The sequence below is a fragment of the Phaenicophaeus curvirostris genome, chromosome 1 (genome assembly GCF_032191515.1).
Source record: "Phaenicophaeus curvirostris isolate KB17595 chromosome 1, BPBGC_Pcur_1.0, whole genome shotgun sequence".
NCBI lineage: Eukaryota > Metazoa > Chordata > Aves > Cuculiformes > Cuculidae > Phaenicophaeus > Phaenicophaeus curvirostris.
In genome coordinates, this window is record NC_091392.1 from 35,043,073 (window position 1) to 35,064,956 (window position 21,884).

Consider the following 21,884-nt stretch of genomic DNA (forward strand, 5'->3'; position numbering starts at 1 on the left):
AATGATAGGTTTCTTCACAACGTCAGTATTATCAAAAGCTTAGAAAACAATCTCTGCTGTCTAGAATCATCAAAAAAACTCCATTTCCAAATATGTTCTGACCAATGGATGACCATCAGCTCTCAAAATTTCTATGACCTACCATGCGTTTTCCTCAAACTTTAATATGAATACACTGTGGGAGACTTAGAAACAGAAGTTAGGAACTCACACAATTCAACCCCTCACTTGATCGCATGGCCTTCAAAGCCCTTTTCAAGGCAATTTCCACCATCGTTGAAGGAGAAATACGGATCATATAAACATGGCAAAGGACTCTGTAGTTGATGACAAACTGGAATATCTGCCCTACAAAGTACCAACCTCTGTTGTGCCTGTATCTAGCATTTGATCATGGTGACTGAATTCACTTGCATCTTTCTTGCGGATGTTTTCAACAACAGTTTTTGTTATGGTTGCAACATCCAGACCTAGGTTAAGAGAGAACAGTGATCATGAATTCAGACTTGCACAAAATTAAATTCAGAGTCTCGTTGTTGAGCTTATTCCTTAATTCTAGTAATTCTTATTGGTCTGCTCACACTCACGGCGTCAGACTAGATTATAAGCTTTTGAGATATGCAAGTTATTGCAGGTATTTTAGAAGAAGGATATTTGAGATAACAGAAGACATCAAATACGGGAAAAAGAAGATGGCAACTAACAAACTTTTCAGTCTGGGGACCAGCATGTAAACATACATTTGCTAAGGCCACCGATTCCTACAATTCTGACAAGCAAGACTATCTGATTTGACACGACTGTACTAGGAGAAGTCAGAATAGTCCTTTTACAGAGGCTGAAGTAGTGAGTTTTATTTTTGAAACCTTAGCCATGCTTTTAAAAGAAAATGACTAAAAAATGACCAAAGAAAAGTTAGATGGTGAAGCCCACAGTAAATATATTTTTGTGAATTTGAGTGACACAGAGGCATTGAACAAAGGACAGTGTCCTGCTTCACTGTAGCCCCCTTCCATTTGATGAATAGGCCTGGAATGAAGACCTTGGAATGAAGATTACAATTAATGCAAGCAACCCACCATGGCTAAGAAAGAGCACTATAAATAGGACAAAAAATAAAGATACTTAACCTTTCTAAATTCACGATCAGGTACATATTTTTATAATCAGCTTTCTGAAATAATACAATCACGTCAAATTTCAGAGCATATACTTGAGACAGGCAGCCAACATTTGCTTCCTGTTGTGTTTGGACATAACCCAAAAGCAAAAGTGATATTTAGCTTAATTCAGAAAAAGAACTACAATTCCAGGTTAGTTAAAATCCACAAAATACCTCTACTTGAAGAGGTGATCAGCAAACTGATTTTATTTAATTGAGAAATGAAGAGACACGTGAAGGAAACAATACCATTTTCATGGCTACATCTTGCATTAAAAGCTACCGAAAGACAAAACAACCCAGGGTACAAAATGCAATTCAAACATCAGCATAACTCACCTGCATCTTTTGCCAACTTAAGGCAGTGTTGGCGTTGCTCACCGTCGGTAACATCTTCAAGAAATAAAGCGTACTGAGCAACAGCTAGCTCTGGCGGCAAGTGGCTAACATAATATGCTACTAAATCTGTGTGCTTCTCAGATATCATCCGCTGCAGAATAAGAAGGAAATACTTACAAAAACATAATATATTCCTCTGTGTAAACACACATGAAACCAGAAATGTGTAACAAATTTCTAATTGTTTTGTCCTGATGTAGGAAGATTCCACTTGTTGGCTTCTAAACAAGCATCAATAAAACTGTCTTTTTTAAGCACTGCTGGCAACCTTTGCGTATTAGGCAAGTTTCCACGTATCGCTTGAGAAGAGAGCATCAACTGTGTCATAGCTCTTTCTGTCCTGTAATTTTAAGTCTCTTTTTATTCCTCCTTTACCTCTAAATTACATTAGAGAAAGCAAAGTATATTTTGAAAGCTTACCTGAACGTAGGTCTTTAGGACTTCGACAGAAACTTCCCCCTTATTGCAAACAAACATAAATTCAATTTTAAATTAGATAATGTGGGGGAAGAAAAAGATACTTTACAGACTACCACTAGTACACAGACACAAGGTTATTTGCTTTTTCCTGATTGAGTAATCCATGCATTTGGACGAGCTCAGCTGGAAGAACTGTTTCTTCTGATTCAAAGGTTTAGTGTTCTAAGGAGTCTGTGTTTCAGCAACTGGATAATGTGGGTTTTGGTCTACCTGGAAAGTTATTTTTCAAATTGTATTTCAAATCTTTCCATTTTTTCAAACTGTTATATTTTCCCATGTGATTTTTATTACTAAATAAACTAACTGTCAGGCAAATAGATGATTACCACAGTGTGCTACATGCACTGTTGTGTTATAGAAAATTCTAATGTTCCCACGTACAGGGTACAAATATCACCTGGCTCATCTGTAATAGCCTATACTAAACAACAAGCAAAAACATCTATGAGTTCAGAGCAATAGGTACAATTTCAAGACGGTGTGTAAAATCAGGGTATACTCAAAGCATCTCAGCTTCTAAGAATAAGCCTAATACTGAAGTTTGAGTCAGGTCCTTCTTAATGAAGGGCTTATGAGCAGAATCCATCATGCTCAAAAAAATACTTGAACCAGAGGGGAGGAGGATGCTCTTTTCTAATTTTAACTGTTCTATTTAGGCCCCAAGATCAGCAAACACACTTTTTAAGCCTGAAGCCCCCCATCAGCCTGGTAGTAACATACCATCATTATTTCTCATTTAGATATTCACACACAAGCGTTTCTGCTTCAAAGATTAACTATTGCAATGACAACAAATCAAACACAAGCGAACTTACCTTTGTCTGCAGACCCAAAGTGCGGAAAAACAGAATAAGATGTGTCATGAAACGAAGAAGGTGTCCTGGGAGCACATTTCTGTCTTTGGAAAGCCACCTGCTGAATTCTTCCATCAAACCTACAGCCACCAACGAAATGTTGATATTAGCCATATCGTGGGGAAAAAAAACCCTAAGAAATATTTCAAAGTTATGCATTTATTCAACAAATGTAGTTTAGCCTCAAAAGCCCAACAAGACAGAACAGCAACAGTTTTGGAAAGATTTAGTTGTTTGGCTTAAATATTCACAGAAATATATACATTTTGTAATTTATCAGGAAAAGTTATGGCAATAGCCTCACATTCTGATCCAGTTACATGATTCCATGGCTCCCTTAGAAACTACTTCGTATGTCAAACTGCAGAAAGTCCCAGTTCCTGATTAAAGAAGCACCTTAGCTTTTAGGTGGAGTTTGCCTACTGAGTCCTTCTAAAATCCATTCACATACAAGTTTCTGGCAAGGTCACTAGAAATAATGTAGTCACAGCTGACATTTAAAAATCACTTAGAGAAAAGCTCACCATCCACATCTCCCAGAATAATGAATTTCTGAATCACATGATAGTGTTCTTGATTCTCCTCTATAACCCTCTGGGGAGAGAAAAAGAAAGTTCAAACTTTGAATAAAATCTTACAGCATAAAGAAAGCAAACTCGCCAATAAAGAAAAAGTTCCCAAAAGAAAAAAAAGCTATCCTATTTCAAAAAATATTCTGCATAAAGAGCAGAAGAAAACGCACTGGCTTTCTCAATGTTGCAATCTGAGAATATTGACAAACTGAGAGAAAGAACTAGAATATAGATCTGTGGAGCTGATACCTTCATGCAAGAGATCCAAGACTAAGAGCTTTTTGCTCTGAAGAGAAAAATACCTAAGGTTGTTACAGAGAATAGGTTCCACAGTCACCGAACAAGCAACGTGTGTGAAACCTTTAAGATAAAAAGCTATGAAACTCACTTGAGGAGGAAGAGATTTTAATTTTTTGTTTCGGTAGAGGAACAAATACATGAAACGCAATTCAGATGAACCTGAAAATTTGCTATATATAGTGAGGATTGCACTAGAAAGGCAAAAGCAGTCAGGTGTATCCGGGCTGACTGCATCAATCTGTAAGCTGTATTTCAACATGGCTTTGCCTAAGTTATATGATAATTCTGTATGTCCATTCCATCAAATAAAAGTAAGTGTAGTTTCAATTTAATCTGTGCAAAATTAACATGGAAGTTACAGATTCCATCTTAAATGAAATAAGTATCCTGGCTGTGAAAAGTACTGTTTAAGCAATTATTCCTTTAAATTTTGAAATGCCTGTTTTAATATAGGCACACAATCCTCCTATAAAGAAAACTGAAACCTCCTTTAAACAAAACAGCACATTACCAGTCTTCAGACATTTTATCAAAGTTTTAAATAGTTAATTTACTCTGTCTGCTTTCTATGTCTGGCAATACTTCACAGTCAGCTGTTTCTTTAGCACAGCCAGCTAGTTTGGCAGATACGGGGCAAGCCAAAACCTGTATCTTTTTCACCATTAAAAGGCGGCAGCATACAGAAAAATCTATTTGAATCGAGAAAGTACATATTGCCGAGGTAGAAAACCTAAAGCAAATCAGTCACTTTGCATATTTAAGCATTTTGTAGGGCCCAGTAGATAGCTAAAAATGGTAAATAGTGAGGAGAGCCGCTGTAATTAATGTTTACCTTTTTGTCTGTTGCCTGAAGTTCTTCAAAAACTTTTTCTGTAGTCCAGCTTCAAAGTAGGAAAGAAAAGGCAAAGAAGTTACCTTCAATATTCCAAACAGATCATACAGGATCCTTTATTGAGTGTAGGAATGTAACATTACTTAAAACTCACCTTGTTTCTAAATAATCTCTAGGGAGCTCTTCCATCTCTTCTGCAGTTATTAATGAAGCTCGTATTTCCTGCTCAACAAGAGTGTCCACCATGACCCTGAAATATGCCCAAACAGTATCTTCCCAGGTATCACAAACTGGAAGAAGCTACATATTAAAAAAAAACAGAGCAAAAATGAAGAGATTGAGAACTATCAGAATCCAAACAGAGCAACTGTAATTCAGGATCAGGTTTCTGGGCACCAAAGCAGACCTACAACCATCCTGAACAGCAGCCTTTCCTTCATTAAAGGAGGATATATAAAATCCTTTCACTGACTAATGCTCCAGTTGCTTGATTATTTTCTATCGAAGGCAGCCAACAGAAATCATCCTATCCTATTTCCAGAGGCAGCACCACTCTGACAGCACTCACCCACCTGTGCACCACCTCAGAAAACCAATCCAATAATTTTATATTCAGTTCTTACATCTTGCAAGGCTCTTTCAGCAGTGAAACCCTGGGACAACTTCCAGAGAAAACACTGTGTTTCATTAAACACTTCTCTCTCACAGTAATGTACTGAATTTTACTGAAATTTAATTTTATTACATGTCACTTTGCTCTGTCAAAAAAAGGTACGTATCTTCTGTTCTATAAGCCTGTATAATTTCACAACATTTTTTTTTCCTGTGAAAGAATTAACTTTAAATTTCAATGAATAAAACCTGAAGACATTCACTATTCCCCCTTTTTTTACATTCTGAATCGTCATACCAATATGCGGGGGGGGAAAGTGGCAAATCGAACTCCTTACATTAGAGCTTCCCACTGACTACTGTAACAGCAAGGACACTTTCATGTTAGCCTGCAACGACCTTCATTGTTCTTAAAAATAGTAAAAAAAAAATATTAAAAATCCCTAGCTAAGAGCAGGAGAGCACAAAAATATCTGGAGTATTAAAATTAATAAAAAGAGAGAACTACTTAAATATTTAAGTAAGCATTGTCCAGAATCTAAGAGCTATTGTTAATGAATTGCCTCTTCTCCCAAGTGACGGGGACAGGACAAGAGGGAATGGCCTCAAGCTCCGCCAGGGTAAGTTCAGGCTTGACATCAGGAAAAATTATTTCACAGAAAGTGTCATTGGGCACTGGAACAGGCTGCCCAGGGAGGTGGTTGAGTCACTTTCCCTGGAGGTGTTTAAGGGACGGGTGGATGAGGTGCTAAGGGACACGGTTTAGGGGTTGACAGGAATGGTTGGACTCGATTCTGTGGGTCCTTTCCAACCTAGTGATTCTATGATTCTATGAAATTCAGGTACAGAATAACCTTTGCATGCACCAACTCATCTATAGGAACATTGTGCAGAGCAGGAATATGACTATATAAGCTATTAAATTATACTAAACTTGAAAGAACTAAACCAACATTAGAACTGTTTGCACTGAAAGTCAGCAGAAATAATACTAAGAGAAGTCTATCACGTATTTAATTAAGGCACATCAAACCTACAAAGAACAGGTCTTTTAAAGCACCAATGCTTGATAACGTTCTGTTTACCACATCTTTAAAACTACAATAACCAGTAATTGCAGTAATTCTGATGAAATCACTATCACATATCAGAAAAAAACATGCATAACTGCCCAACATCACTTAATTAAGAGGCTTGACATACCTGTTTGAGGTTTCCACTGAGTGCCGCATAGATTGCTCTCTCATATCTATTAAACTGCTCCTAAATAAACAGTAAAACAATATAAATTTTAATTACAAAGCACAGAAGTTTTCCAATCGCTTTACATTTTATTAGAGATTGTTCCACCTAAGTTTCCAAGAAAAGCTGGAAAATCACAAGTCACATCAGAAGCCAAAATAAGAACAGTGAGTGACTTTCCCTTCGCTGGTGTCCCCTTGTAACTGCCTGGAAAATTTTGTATCGATCTGGAAAGAGGCAGCGCTTTACTTTGACTTTCATCTTCACTTAATGGGAAAGTCAATGTCAGCACTTTCACTTTAAACCAAAAAAAAAAAAAGCCAGATATTTCCTAAGCCTGAAAAATTGGTGCTGATCATGTAGATTTCTCATTACAAGACATAAATACATTATTTCAGAAGTCCTCTTGGAAATATTAATTGTGAATCCCATAAGCGGCAAACACAGAGGGGGGAGGTTTACTTAAAGTCATGTTACAGTTCATAAAAATTCGAGTTTATATGTTATGTCAAGAAAATCAGCATTATCTTACCTCTTCAGCCATACGCCAACAACTCATTTTCCAAATGCACCTGTATGGATTCCCTTGAACAGGCTCCAGTTCTTTTCCTACATGCAAAGGATAATTTAAAAAAAACAACAAACAAAAAAAAACCCCTAAAAAACCTCTTCTCAAAGCATTTTGATGATTTTGACTGGACTGAAAAGTGGCTTTTCTGGGAATTCTGATGAATGCACGTCTTAAAATGAGACTATTTTGAAAGCTTAGCTGCTATTTAGCTTTGAAAAGAATGGTTTTGACCAGAAAATACCTACAATATTTACATTTGAAAAACAGAAAGTTAAGGGAAAAAAAGGAAATTTTATCTCTTAAGGAATACAAAGTCCTGCCACTGCTTCAGTGCTGTGATACTTCACAAGGGCAGGTGTCCCTGCAATCAAACCCCACATGGCAGCAGGCTAGGTAGGTACATCCAAAGCAAGGCTAGGACACTACTGAAGCATGCGGATAAAAATAACAGGCTATCAGGATCTGAAAAGTAGGAGAGCATCATGCCTTCCAGGCCCAGCTACGCACACCACTGAGACACGTACTTAAATTCTTTGCTAAATCCTGCAGTGTCCTGAGAAAGAACAGAAGCGAGGGTCTGTGTTATAAACAGGACCATGTGCCAGGAACTCCAGAACTTAGGAGAAACGCAATTTAAATAGTACTTTAAAATTGTATCTTTTTCTTGCGCTTACATTTGCTGAACTCCAGTCCTTGCTCTAACTTTCTGAAGTTGGATATCAAGTCCAACTTTGACTCTGGAAGCAACAAAATGTTTACTAGGTGGCACAACTCAAATGCTGAGAAAATACACACTGAAATACTAGGTGAAGAACACCTGCCCAGGACCCTAAGACATCTATTTCGTACTGATTCTGCTTGATCTTCAAAATGAAACATTGAGTGGATTTGGTGAACTCATACCTACAACTAAAGTAATTTCATATTAGTTTTTACACATTCAACAGACATGGCAAAATATTTTAGACACCATAACTGCTCTTAAAGCGAACAGAAAGAGCTATTTCTCTTTGCCACAGGCAGATATTAAGAGAAAGCCTTCTGCTCTATTTTCACATCTTTCTCAAATGCACTTTGAAGTAGATACCTCCATTTATGTTAGGATCATGGTACAATTTCCACCCTTCCAAAGTTGCAGCTCTCCAAGCCTGACCACACCGTTTGCATAAGCGCTGTGCCTGAAAAAGAATGGATTTTCTCAGTGACAGACTTCAAGGTAGGAAAGGCACTAGGCTTCTCCTTTAAAAATCTGAATGTTATTAAAATAGTTAATTTGTGTAGAGATTCTACTGTGCAAAAAATAAGCAAAGAACCTTAAATTCAAAATAACTGACAGATTTCAAAGTAAATAAAATGTCATCAGTGTTTTTTCAATAAACATTTTAGTTTTTCAGTCAGTATTTATGGCAATGTGAGAAATACACTAGTCTCATATTTGCCAGCTTAATCAGCTGTTACGCATCCTTCCGATAAGCTTAGTTTAACGTGTTGTGCTGCTCAGATGTATAATCCATCTCTTCACGCAGTCATCTACTTTTCCAGTTGATTTAGCCTTGCAAACCCCTGACACACTTCTAAAAATAACAATCCCACCTCTCCCATAGTGATATTCAGTAATCTATGCACTACCACAAACAAGCTTAATTCAAAGTTACTTTGAATAGCACGGAAAGTAGAACAGAAACTGCAAAAGCAGCTGGCCTATAACTCTTCCAACACTACACCCTTGCAAAAAAACCCTAACAAACAAGTCAGCTAAAGATTATCTAATTAGTCTGACTGATACCGTTCCAGGAATGGCAAAACAGTACAAACACCCAGAGAAACTGCAATATGCAGTCTTGGTTTTAGCCAAATTCTGTACTTTTCACACCGGAAGGCTGCAGACATTCAGGCATTTTGGGAACAGTGACAAACAGTAAATTTAAAGGACAGACAAGCAAGTTGTTCTACCTTACTCGTGTTTATTACCAATGGTACAGTAAATGAACAGAGGATCATTCTTAACTCAGAGTAAACTCAAAGCATTTTAATTTATGTTTTCAGTAATGAAATATAACCCATGCTTATCAAGCCTGATGCTGCAAGCTTATAATCTTATTACCCTGTGGCAACATGCTCGTGTACCCTTATTATCAGAAAATGAACAGATGTGCACCACCGTGGAACACAATACTAGCAAGTAACCATATTCCTAAGCTTAAGGTCTTGCACACAATAATCTCGAGTCCTTTTTTCTCCCCCTGTTATTTAAATGTCTTTATATATGTATACATAGAGGAGAGTATAAGGGAATCAGTTTCCAGCTAAGGCTGTTAGACAACACTCCAGAAGAAGTATTTGCATGATTAAATCATGAAAGCCACTTCACAAGTGGAAATTGTTATTCAGAACAGCTTTAGGATCAAAATTGCCTGGATGCTACTCAGCTAACATTAAGGCAAAGTATACACATCATACATTCTCTCTAAGGTAGGGGAACAAGCAGACTTACAGTCAAAGAGTTAGTGGAGGGTAGTAATGGGCTTTCTAGAATACTCAGATAAAGTCTAACAGAATTTTCACTGCTGAAGAACCTGCCAAACAATAAAGGTAAGAAAGCGAATGGCAGAAAAGAAGCAAGCAAAGTTATTTTAACTAATAACAGTAACTACTGTAAATAACTACGTTCCTTCTGATGGCAGTACTAGCCTATGGAGCTTGTGTCCCGCTCCCCAGTTCTCAGCCCTGAGACACACCTCCAAATGTGCCATTGCAACTGTTTAAAACAGGTGATAAAACCTGGCCTGACTCTCTCTCAACTCCACTCAGATCACACACCCAAGGGAACATTAAGAGGAGCACAGCAAGTAAAGTTTGCTTAGTTTAATGCTGTTTCTAAGGAAAGCATACATCAAACCTCTCTGCAGTTAAAACCGCAAATGCATTCCACTCTAATATATCTAGAAGGAAGCCTGTGTGATAATACACCAATTATTAGAGATGCAATTAGGAAGCTCTTTGAAACATTCTGTGTGTTTGTCCAGCAGTATTTAGTACCAAGCACTGCAGTAAAAAAATACTGTTAGAAAACAAAAAAACACAAAGATTTTTTCCATAACATCTACTCTACACCTAGAATTACTTAACTAATTTTATTAGAATAATAGTTTAGCAGTCCACCACTGTCAGTATTGATAAAAAACTGGAAATTAAATAACTACAAGCCAAAGGTGAACAGATATTTTCGAACATAGCTTTTCATTAGCTTATAAGTTAAATTAGTTAACCAAGAATATACTTCAACTTTCTGCATCTTACCTCATCTGTCATTCCTGCTCTGATAAGAGTGAAGAGATACTTCAATAACCTTGCATCATCTTCTCGATCCAAATCATCAAGCGGCAGTTTCTGCCTTATAGGAGCATCTGGATCCTGCAAGAAAAGTCACCATCCATCTACACAATGCTTACCTGTCTTTTCCAATTATTTATTGCCCTATTTTATAATTTGGAATCACTTTTTCACACCGGCACAACAATCTGTACCACCCACATCCCATCTAGCATACTTCCCCTCTTTCCTCGGCCATTTCTTTTATTCTTCTTCTGTCACTGTCACTTTCAGAAGGAACGACTGCAACTGATTTGCTCCACTACCTTGTTTTTAGCCCCGACTTCTCATCTTCCAGCTCTTCTCACCTTGAAACACCCTTTGCCCTTCTGCCTGTCTACCAGACTCTTTCTCCTTCCTCACTTTCTAGCCAAGGCGGCTTTTCACAACAGCTGCACTTGCTCCTACCTAATCCAAACAGATTTTCTCAAGCCAACCAACATCTCGGGTCACTCCCCAATTGAACTAATCTTCCACTACTGCTTCACTGTCACTGAGAGAGTTCATTACCTCCTTCTGTTGTCCACTCCTTTCTTTCCTTGACTTCTCTCCTATGAGCTTTTACTATGGTAGCTTTTAAAGAACCCCACCAGGGCTTGGTTTCATTGCATTAGTTCTTTATAAAGACAGCATGCCCTTATCTGAAAGTGCTTCCAACCACTTTTGTAAGCTTTATAAGGTATGTGTGTTTGTTTCAGGCAAAAAAAATACTAATAGGGTCACTTCCTTCACCAAATATACCACAGGTACTTGTGGGAGGTGTGGCTGTGGAAGCAATTGCTGAAAATAAAAAGGAAGCCACGCATCCTGAAAGGATCTCAAGAGATATCCTGCCTCACAGTTCCTGTACTGATTTTCCTCTTTTCCAACTGAAATGTTTTGCCATTTTTAAACAGTACAACTACTTTTGGATAACACAAAAATTCAAAAATTGGTGGGAGGCTGTGAAAATAGCATATATGCTTTCTGTAACCCATTCTGAAACCAAGCCTTACTTTTAAATAATACTCACCAGCTCCGTTACCAGAGCTCGAGAACTTCCAAGGTATGTATTTAACTGTTGCTGCTTCAGGATATGTAATGTGTTCTCCCTGAAAACAGTGAAATGTTTGTGAGAAAAATGAATTTTTAGCAAGCATTTTTTGATAAGACACAAATACTGAAAGATATTTTTTGTCACATGGAATAATGGCTACAGAAGAAACACACGCTTGGTTTGGTTGCTCTGTTACTGTTGTGAAAACGCAACATTTCACAAGTAGTACAATATTAGAATCAATTCTTATGCCTCTGATTTCTTTCAAAAGCATCCAGTATGATGTATTTGTTATATGTCTGTTCATATATCTGTTCACAAATGCTTGTAGTGATAGGATGAGGAGGAACTGGTATAAACTGGAGAGGGGCGGATTAAGGCTAGACATAAGGAGGAATTTCTTCACAATGAGGGTGGTAAGGCACTGGCATAGGTTGGATGGGGCCTTGGGCAGCCTGGTCTGGTGGGAGGCGTCCCTGCCCACATAAGGGGGTTGGAACTGTATGATCTTTAAGGTCCCTTCCAACCCAAACCATTCTAAGATTCTATGATTTAACTATGAGTTGATTTCTACATGAGCAAAATCTCCCATTAGCATTCACAACAAAGCCAGTCTAGGACAGAAATTCAAATTAGGATCAACACATGACTCCAAAAGCCTGTATCCAATGGCCACTAAAGGCAGGATTTTTTTTCGAGGCATCTAGCACCACAGGTAGGCTTTGGTTTTTGCCATAAAACCCAACACTGATAATAAAGCTGAGAATAACAGCTTCTGGTGAAGGGTCAACGACACAGTGAAGACAAGGCAAAAGTTAAAGCCAGACAAAACAGAAATCCAGACAAAGAAGTGACCAGCTGAGAAACAGATAATAAAAATAATTTTATCCAGCATAAATAACAGGCTGATCAGCAAGTGACCATCTTTTATTGTGCTTTATTGCAAAAAATAAAATCCGCATCCAGATTAAGATTAAATTAAGTTGCTTTGGTGGTTTTCCTTCTGTCCTTGCCTCCTAAAAAGCAAGGCTAGAAAGACTTTTGAGAAGACATATTTAAATGGGTAAGTCCAAGATTTAAATGGGTAAATCCAAGATTTAATAGAAAAGAAGTGAATGAGCGGAACAACTTTTTAAAAAAACACTTCTTTAAGAGAAATTTTGTGTCAGCTCCTGTGACTCTTGCATTTGATGGGAGTATGTATACAATCAAAGAACGTCTGCACTCACCAATACACAGATTTTGCATAAAACTCAATATTATCGGAGAAGTCTCCAATGTCATCCCGGGCAATGCTCTCCAGCCAATCAACCACCAGCTGGAATAAAATTAAATTGCATTTTTTAAACAAAAAAGTAGCAAGTAATATTTTAACTGCCTTCCTCTGTCTCTGGATCTACTCACTATCTACACGACAACCAAAGGTGTACACATCCTGAAGACTATTCCACTTCCAAGTATGCAATATGAAGGTTGTTTAGACACTTCATCTCTGCTTCTTACTAGACGCTACAATTACTACAGTGCTACTTAATGGTTTATTAACCACCATCAACAGTAACAGATGCTCCAAATGGGAATAACTCTCAGCCTTCCACCCTCTCCAAGCTAGCCTAAAAAACAGTTCTGATCTTTAGAAACTAAATAGTATTATTTGTTTGCATAAAAAGAATAACACATTTCAGTGAATACAAAATATAAGTATTAGAAACAGCTTAATGAAGTGCATAATGCATTACCGTTACATATGCTCTCATAATAAAAACTTTGTCATACCTGACTTTGTCGAACGAGTGAATCTTTCTGAAAGAAGTTGTCTATATTTGTCTTTTCACTAGTATTTACAACCTATTTAAGAAAAAGTTATTACTTCATGGAAAAGAAAACTTGCCACCAAACTGAACACATCATCTCATAAACTTGCCACAAGCTCAGTATGCTGCCTCTCCCATGACCCTTCCTTAAAACACAGATGACACTATGCATTTGTTTTATTTGGATGATCTTTTATGCCCAGTTACACTAAAACGTGGAAAAATTTGATTCAGAATACAATTCCCAAATGTAAAACCACAGAAAGATCCCATATAGTAGATCTAATGACTGCACCCATATTATCCATAAAAAAAGATGTCATTTTCTGACCGTACGCACATTTTGTGTGAACAAGTGAAAAACAAAGAACTCTACTACAGAACCCTGATCTTTCCATCTGCTCTTCTGCATTATTTTAGCTTTCATTAGACTCACAACAAAAAGAGAACAGAGATGCATTTTCCTAAAAAGCACAGGTAGGAGGAGATTGGGTTATGGCACAAAAGGGTTTAATTTAATAGTGACAACTTAGCATGGGAACACTAGAGGAAGCTATTTTATGACTAAGAAAAAAGCAACTGTGATCATAAATTTTACAAAGCCAGAGTCCTTTGCTTATTGTTTTGTCTTCCTAAGTGTATTCTGGCAGGAAAGGCTGGAGGCCCTGTATTGACATAGACAAGACGACCACAGTTGAGAAAAAAAAGCTAAAATATTTAGATTTCTCTTGAGATAAACTGGAATCAGGACTGTAAAGGCTAGACAGCTTGAGACCACATGTTCTTCATTTAGGCAAAGAAAAAATTCTCTCTGACCTATGGGGACATTACTACTACTGATGCAACTTTTAAAAAGAAATTAATTGTTATTTCTACTGAATTTTCTAAGTATATGTGGAATACCCAAGGAAATAAAACACAGTTCTTACTATTTGTACACTAGCATTCTCTTTTGAATTGAATACTTAAATACATGCTTCACAATATATGTGATAATTTATTATTTTTCTTGATAAATATCAAATCAGTCTCAATTTTGTTTACATTATTTCACCTTTGAATTTGAGTGGCTGCAATACTGAGACTATAAACATTTAGCTAGTATTTAGCTTATTATATTGATAAAGAACCCAAACAAGTCCAAGCTTACTGTGGTGTCAAGTGCAGTTTCATCTTCCAGTGCAGACTGTATTCTGTCTCTAGAAATAAAAATGCAAAACAACAATGATTAAAATAAACCTGAGAAAATTCAGCAGAACGCATAATAAATGAAACTGCTTAAAAATAACTTTATAAGAACGTTCTTAAAAAGCCTGCCAGAAGTTGCAAAGGTAATAAAAACAAGCCCACTTACAACTTTAATTTCTGTAAATGGATAGTAAACAGACATATATATCAGCATCCAGTTCCATAAACAGATTACTGCTAGGTATTTAGTTGCTTCACTCCATATATAAATACACCCAAGAAAGTCAGCTCAGTGCAAAAACATGTGCTTTTCAAAGGAATTACCTGTAAAGTGAGGATAACAGTCTCCAAGTTACCATCTCCTGCTTGAGAAGCCACAAGACACTTGCAGTTTTTGAAAACTTTTGCTGTCCAGGAGTTGCTCGATAAACTATTTTCCCTAATATGTTCACCTGAGGTAAATAAATTTATACATAGTTATATTGCCCATTATTGTATTTTTTCTCCTAAGCCATTATAGCCATCTCTTCATTATTGTGAATGCTTTTAAAAACCAAGTTTGTTACCATCGCTTCAAAATAGGTAGATGATACTCCACATCATAAATTACCTTAAGTATTAATAAAAATAGAGGCCATAATCCAAGAGAGCAGCTTTGTTTTGCAAGGCACTGTACAAAGCCAGAACAAAACCAGCTCATGTTGAACAATTAAAAAAGCACCATAAGACTCCAAGGAAGAGAAATCAATCACTGGAAAACAAACAAACAAAAAAACCAAAAACCACCAAGCCCCCTCCAGATTTTTTCCCCATACACATCAAAAACAAAGTCAGCCCTATTGGTATTTGCAACAGCATTTATCAGGGCCTGAAAGACACTCTTTCCTTTCCAGTTCTGTTAAATGAGGGAACCCAAACTGTTGGTTACTACACAATATACAGGATTATCAAAAATAAATTCTATTATCTTTTCCTTTACTTATTATGAAGAAAACTTAGACAATAAAGACTTCTCCCTCAATAGTAGTTCCAGAGCTCCTACTACTGAGAACAGCCTTAAACTCTTACGTTTTAGGAGTACCCCATTCTCAGGCATCAACATATTCATCAGTTTTCTAGTGGGAGGTGAACAACAGATTTGGAGGAAAGAATGAGGTGTACCATCATCATGCAAGAGAGGAGCATGATCTTCTGTTCTCTTCTCTGACCTCCCAGAAAATATGAAAGGAGTTCAACTCCTCCCAGTTTAAAAACATCACTCTCTATTCCATGATCTTGTAGATGCCATTCATATTCTCAAACAGGAAGAATGGAAGAGACTTTCTTTCCTGTTTCAGCTCTGAAGTTCCACTATCTCACAAAATAATCAAGTTCACATTTATTTTCCCTCTCTTGCCTGCTTCCCACTTGGGAATACAACTATGGTGTACATCTCATTAAAGATCTTTATATCCTCCAACTCAGCCCCAACAACAAATTTGTATGAAAGAGGGCTAGCAACTTTCTACCAAGAACACATTTTCTTAACATAGACACAGGTTTGAATCTCAAAAAATTATCTGACTACCTCCCTCTTTTGTGACCAACACTTATCAACAGAAGCATAATTTCTTCCTTTCAATCCGTCAATCCCTGCTGAACCTGAACTCTCAGTCAAAAGCCAATCAAATAAAAAACTGTGTAAAATCAGGCTCCTTAAACCTAACGTTGGGCCCTTTACTGCCAGCTTGTTAGGAATGTAGCAGAAAACTCTTAAAGCATCATAACACAATGATTTTATTTATTTATACCCAAGATACATAAGTACTTTTTAATCCATCTTACGATCATCAGCAAAAAAATCTATATATCTGATTTTGTTTATTGTTTCTTGACACTTGCAGTGGAATGGCAGCCAGATGGCATTTTTTAGTATTCTGCAAGCTACACAACGGCTATTCCTGTGCCTAAGTAATGTATGAGGACAGAGGGATGCTATTCAGTGCTAGTGTTCAGTGACTCATAAGACTGCAACCAGCTGGAAGATTTCAATTACCTACATTAAGGAAAAAGAAAGAAAAAATAGCAAAACCAGTTGGGAAAAGGACTGTAAAATAAAATAAAATAAAAACCCAAGCAAACTACTTACCTGAGCGTTACAAATATCTTCATATTCACCCAGAAGATCGAAAATGGTAGTTGATGTATGATTCAGGAAGGACTGCAGAAAACCTGTGTACATGCTCATAGTAGCTAGAAGAGAGTTAAGAAAGAGCCATATTAGTCAGATACAATTTGGTAAAAAAACCAAAACCTCAACACACTACAAAAAAGTCCTTCTGATAACAAGGCAGCTCATCATCTGTAAATTGAAATGAGGACAATGGTTCTATGAACTATTTATATCTCAAAATGTCACAACAACTTACCAGCTAAGACAGTCAAATATATAGAAGCTACGAGGTAAGTCAAATAATTATAAAACTTCTGCTGTAAACATGTAATCTGAGAAAGTTTTAACAACAAACTCATCTGTCTATCTCCGCAAAACTAATCCAGTTTGTGTCTTACGTCACTAGAGCATCCCATTTGTGGTTCCACAGAAGGCACAAACTCTCAAAACCCCAATGACTGGAAGAGATTAATTTTCTGAACTTTTTAAACTAGACTGTTTTTTGACAAAGAAGTATCTCAGAGAAATAATACAGGGGGAAAAAGTACATATACATTTATATGCCACAAATAAAAAATGCAGTCAGTTATTCAGATTGTCTCACCAGCTTCCCCAGGATCATCCTCACTCAGCAGTACAGCACTCATAGTGACATCTTCTGTTATATTGGACATGTCTAGATTTGCAAACATTCCTGTCTGCTGAGGTGAGGCCACCATTGTCCAGTTACTTTCATCCAACTAAAATTAAGCAAAGTTAAGCAAAACAATTAAAATTTTAATCAGAATCATTTACCAGTCTTTCAACCTTCTTGGTGCATTGCTTAAAAGCATTTAATCAAATGAAGAAACACGTGTTTAAAATGACAGCAAGGATCAGAATTAAAGAGGGAAATAAAGCTGTGGGTATCTAGTAACACATCAGAGCAGCAAAACAGCCAAAAGAGAAGACAGACTGTACATACGCTGCACTGACAGGACAGCTTCCTACAGCCATCTCCATGACAGCAATTGCTTTCTCAGCAGCAATTAACGCTACACAAAGACCTAGAGAGGTGCCACTGGTTGATTCTTTTCTGAGAGTCTTAAAACAGTCCCACCCAAACAAGCACTAACAGGGAACCAGATGACACTGCAGCAGCAATCTCTTAAGCATACCTGAAACCTGTCAACACACACCTGTTACTCCTCCTTTTATGCCCTGGTTCTTCCCCACAGTACTTCTCTAGCCTGATTATGTTCTGCCATTATCACCCCCTAGACAGTGAGAAGAGAATGCTACAGCACTCCAACAGCACAGTAAGAATAACAAGAAACTCAGTTCCAGTAAAATCATATCAGGCCTCTGCAGGAAATACAAAAATGGCCGATGAGTGTTCTCATCTACCAGCAAGTAAACATAATCTGAAGTCCTTTTTCCTGTCAACCTGCTGTGAAAGCCTTTGTCAAGCGCCAAATTCACCCCTCCTAATCTAAACTGGATTCAAGTCAGAGTATCAAATGCTAATCTAAAATGTACTCCACTTACAAAACACTAGTTACAGAATGACAAGAAGCTCTGAATCAGTAGAAAAGTGCCACTGCTAAAAGCTGTATACATGATGATCGACTAGGCCCCAGAACCTGATAATTTAAAGAAGCAAACAGGCTGTAACAAGCTATAGAAACAACCCAAAGGGAGAATGGATTAAAATGTGCATACAGAAAGACATCTTAACTTGTTGTGAGTTAAAAATAAACAGAGATCAAATACGTCAGACATCCCTCCTTTTCTAATCAGGGTTTTTCCAAAGGCATTACAGTGGAAGTTAATTAATGTCCTCTGAAAAGTTATCAGTAAAGCTTATTCTTTGAACTCCAAACTTTAACATCCAAGTGAACCTTAATACTGGAGTGTACTAAAATTAGAAAAATTCTGAAGGTTTAACTTGCTGACAGAATAACTGCCTTTGAAGAATTTGTAAAGAAGCAAAGTCAAGATTTTTGCAGTCACAAGCTCATGTTACTAGGAGCTCATGTTACTAAATACACAAATGGTGTATTTAGCAAGTCCTTAAAGCCTTCTATTATTCCTCACTGCATCATCTCAAAGGGCACCACAACAATGATACCAGCAACAGGCAGAAATAGCAGTAACAGTAATCTCTTACTACCCATAGTTTGTCCTTGGTGCAAAGACCACTGAAACACTGTAAACTTATGAAAGAGAAAAAGGTGCTGTAACCATCCTACCATTGACAGATTGCTGAAAAGTCCAGGATTAGGTAGAATCAGAGGGGATTTCCCTCCTGTTCCCAAGATGGCAGACATATCCAATGGTTTCATGGAACCTCGAGTTAGTGCAGTAACTGAAAAAGAGAAGAAAAAGTATTTAAGACCACTATGCTTTATCAAGGAGCTCCAAAGGAAATCTTATAACATTATGAGATTGAAGTTATTTATGAAATCCTGCACAGTCACACAAGAAACAGACAAACCAACCTGATGGCGAAGTAACTCGCTCCTGTCCATCTTCATTTTCCATCCATCAGAAGGCTTGTACCAAACCACAAATGCCAATTATAAACCAAAGCCAAGTCTTAAGCCCAACAACATTTAAAAATATGGACATTAATTATCAATAATAGAACTTAATAATCTACACATCTAGTTATGAAACACCCCTGCTAACCAAGTCTGGAGTGTTCACAAGCCCTAGTTTTCAAAGTAGGGCATGTATAAACATAAAGACAAAGCATACCTATTGTCATTTCAGTTCTTCCTCATGTGCAGCAGCATTCCAAATAGAAGTTTGAAGCCAGATTTAATGGGAATGTATATATGCATCAAATAACTGACATACCTACAATTACTAAAGAGTACATTGGTACACTCACATCATGAGCACAAAGAGCAATAAATTCCCAGTCACTCTTTACCGGAAATCTGCTTCCAGCAAAAGGCAACCTCAAGTCTGCTCTACCAAGCACTATAATTGCTCCAGCAATTCCTGCACATCAGTACAGCAGCCAGCGTTCCCAGAAATATCTAACCCACGTTAAAAACAGAGACACTGCTTTACAAGATGATAATTGCCACCTTCCATGACAAGCAGAAGCTCCACCACAACAGACCTGCACACAGCCTGAAACCCACAGAATTTGCATCAAGATGGTAGCTGCTCTTATCAAGCACAAGCAACCCAGGAAAACATCTGAAAACACGGGTTTCAAGGAGACAGTACAGTCAAATCAGCAGCTGTGTCAACAGTGGTGAAGAGGGAATGACAAACAGTCCCAATGTTCTGTAACCAGATTTGGAGACAGAAGTGCCTGTAAAACCCTCAACAGCAGTTCTCCATACCAAGACAGCTTCAGTCAGCATTGAGATTGTTAATGTTTCCTTTTGAACTTGAGGACTGCTAGAATCTAGGCAAAGATGCCTACAACAGCATAAACAATCACAAAACAAAGAGCATGTCCAGGGTTTCCATCAGACTCCATCCAGTTTGGAAGCAAAAGTCAAATGCCTATGACATTTTTTTTTTCAGTACCTGAGGTAAATAGATTTTCCTGGAATGTCGCCACTCCTGAAGTTCACCAAGATTGTCAGATCTCTGACACTCTCAAATTGTAAAGGGACAATGTCATTGCAAACAGGTACAGGGACTCCAGAAGGCTTCATATTAATGGGTAGATTTAGTTTTCCATGCATCATTTTCACGCGGATTGGAAAAGCTGAAGAACCACAGGTTTCTGTCCCAAGGTTTGTGTCCTTGCATTAGCACATATCTCAAATCACTGCAAATAAATCTTCCCTAAACTCTTGACATGTTAAAGTCAGGCATACTGAAGATCAAAGAGACAAATCAATTTTCAATCTGCAGAACTAGAATTATGGCTACCAACATTAACAGTCTGAGTCTGAAGATGCAAAGCAAAGCATTTAAATTGTTAATCACCATTCTCCTCTCCTCTGTGGTACCAGAAAATAAGTGCTATAAAACCCCCCACCTATAGGATACAATGCAACAGAACTTGCCAGGAACCCTGAGAAATCATGACGAATCAGTCTCTATGGAACTTTGTATCTTTGCACCAATGCCAGTTTGGGAATAACCCCTAAGACACTCCTAATACAGCTCAGCTGATGCACAACACAAGGGATGACTTCGGGAGGTTTCAGGGCAACCTGACCCCAGCCACCATGTGTGGTTCCTCAGCCTGTGAGCTGTGCCATCTAACTCCTGCAGCTGGTGGAGAGGGAAATCATTTACTGATGCAACCAATAAATACACCTGAGAGAAAAGTCAGCAACAGAATTAACATAGCACAAACAGCAGGATGGAAAAAATACCTGAAGAGACAGTACATGACAGAAGTCTTGAAGAACTACAAGCTACTGCAAAACAAAAGAAGACTGCAAAAGAGAAGGAAAGGGAACAAACTAGATTGCTGACAAGTAAGGCGAGTATCTGTTTCAACACGGTACTTCAGACAAACTGAAATGATACTGGACATACTCTCGTGCCAAACAAAGAAAATGAAGCTCAAATATCCTCTAAAAACTGAAAGGCAAAAATCCACTGGCATTCAGCAATAGAATAAATAAATGGAATCACAGAATCATAGAATCATTTAGGTTGGAAAAGACCTTTAAGATCATGGAGTCCAACCATAAACCTAATACTGCCAAATCTACCACTAAACTAAGCACCACACCTACAAGCATTTTAAATACTTCCAGGGATGGTGACTCAACCACTTCCTCGGGCAGCCTCTGCCAATGCTTGACAACTCCTTCGGTGAAGAAATTTTTTCTAATACCCAGTCTAAACCTAGCCTGGCATTAATACGTAACATATAAATATACATCTTAACTGCTACTGAGTGTTCTGTCCATATTTATAAACGTGAATACTTGTGATTCAGAATTACAGAATCACCGAGTAGTTGTGGTTAAAAGAAACGTCTGGAGATTATCTTCTCCAACCTCCCTACCCAAAACTGTGTCAACTAGAAAAGACTGTTCAGGACATTGTCCAGTCAACTTTGGTTATCTCCAAGGACTAAGACTCCATAGAATATCTGGACAACTAGTGGCATTTAATCACACTTATGAGTAAAAAAGTTATTTGTTATGTTTAAAGAGAATTCCCTGTATATCCTCTTGTGCCTACTGCCTCTTGTCTTTTCACTGGGGACTACCAAGGGGAGTCTGGCTGATTTTTTACTCACTCCCATCAGGTATTCAGTCAGATACATTGACAAGATCATTGACTTCACGTCCCTTCACTGGACCACTATAGTGATTCCATGTC

General features: G+C 37.6%; 1 protein-coding gene across 1 annotated transcript in view; it reads right to left on the reverse strand.

Moving 5' to 3' along the window:
- The window catches only part of NUP107 (nucleoporin 107), a 29,002-nt gene that overhangs the window by 3,723 nt on the left and 3,395 nt on the right, over positions 1 to 21,884 (reverse strand). The window contains exons 4-22 of the mRNA XM_069852346.1: positions 18,818 to 18,933; positions 17,191 to 17,326; positions 16,563 to 16,666; positions 14,759 to 14,886; positions 14,397 to 14,445; positions 13,209 to 13,280; positions 12,662 to 12,750; positions 11,409 to 11,487; positions 10,325 to 10,438; positions 8,112 to 8,202; positions 6,986 to 7,062; positions 6,415 to 6,474; positions 4,754 to 4,899; positions 4,600 to 4,648; positions 3,420 to 3,489; positions 2,857 to 2,975; positions 1,982 to 2,020; positions 1,502 to 1,652; positions 364 to 470 (exon numbers count right to left, since the gene is read on the reverse strand). Of these exons, the coding sequence (XP_069708447.1) occupies positions 364 to 470; positions 1,502 to 1,652; positions 1,982 to 2,020; positions 2,857 to 2,975; positions 3,420 to 3,489; positions 4,600 to 4,648; positions 4,754 to 4,899; positions 6,415 to 6,474; positions 6,986 to 7,062; positions 8,112 to 8,202; positions 10,325 to 10,438; positions 11,409 to 11,487; positions 12,662 to 12,750; positions 13,209 to 13,280; positions 14,397 to 14,445; positions 14,759 to 14,886; positions 16,563 to 16,666; positions 17,191 to 17,326; positions 18,818 to 18,933 (1,796 nt within the window). The remainder of the gene's footprint in view (positions 1 to 363; positions 471 to 1,501; positions 1,653 to 1,981; positions 2,021 to 2,856; positions 2,976 to 3,419; positions 3,490 to 4,599; positions 4,649 to 4,753; positions 4,900 to 6,414; positions 6,475 to 6,985; positions 7,063 to 8,111; positions 8,203 to 10,324; positions 10,439 to 11,408; positions 11,488 to 12,661; positions 12,751 to 13,208; positions 13,281 to 14,396; positions 14,446 to 14,758; positions 14,887 to 16,562; positions 16,667 to 17,190; positions 17,327 to 18,817; positions 18,934 to 21,884) is intronic.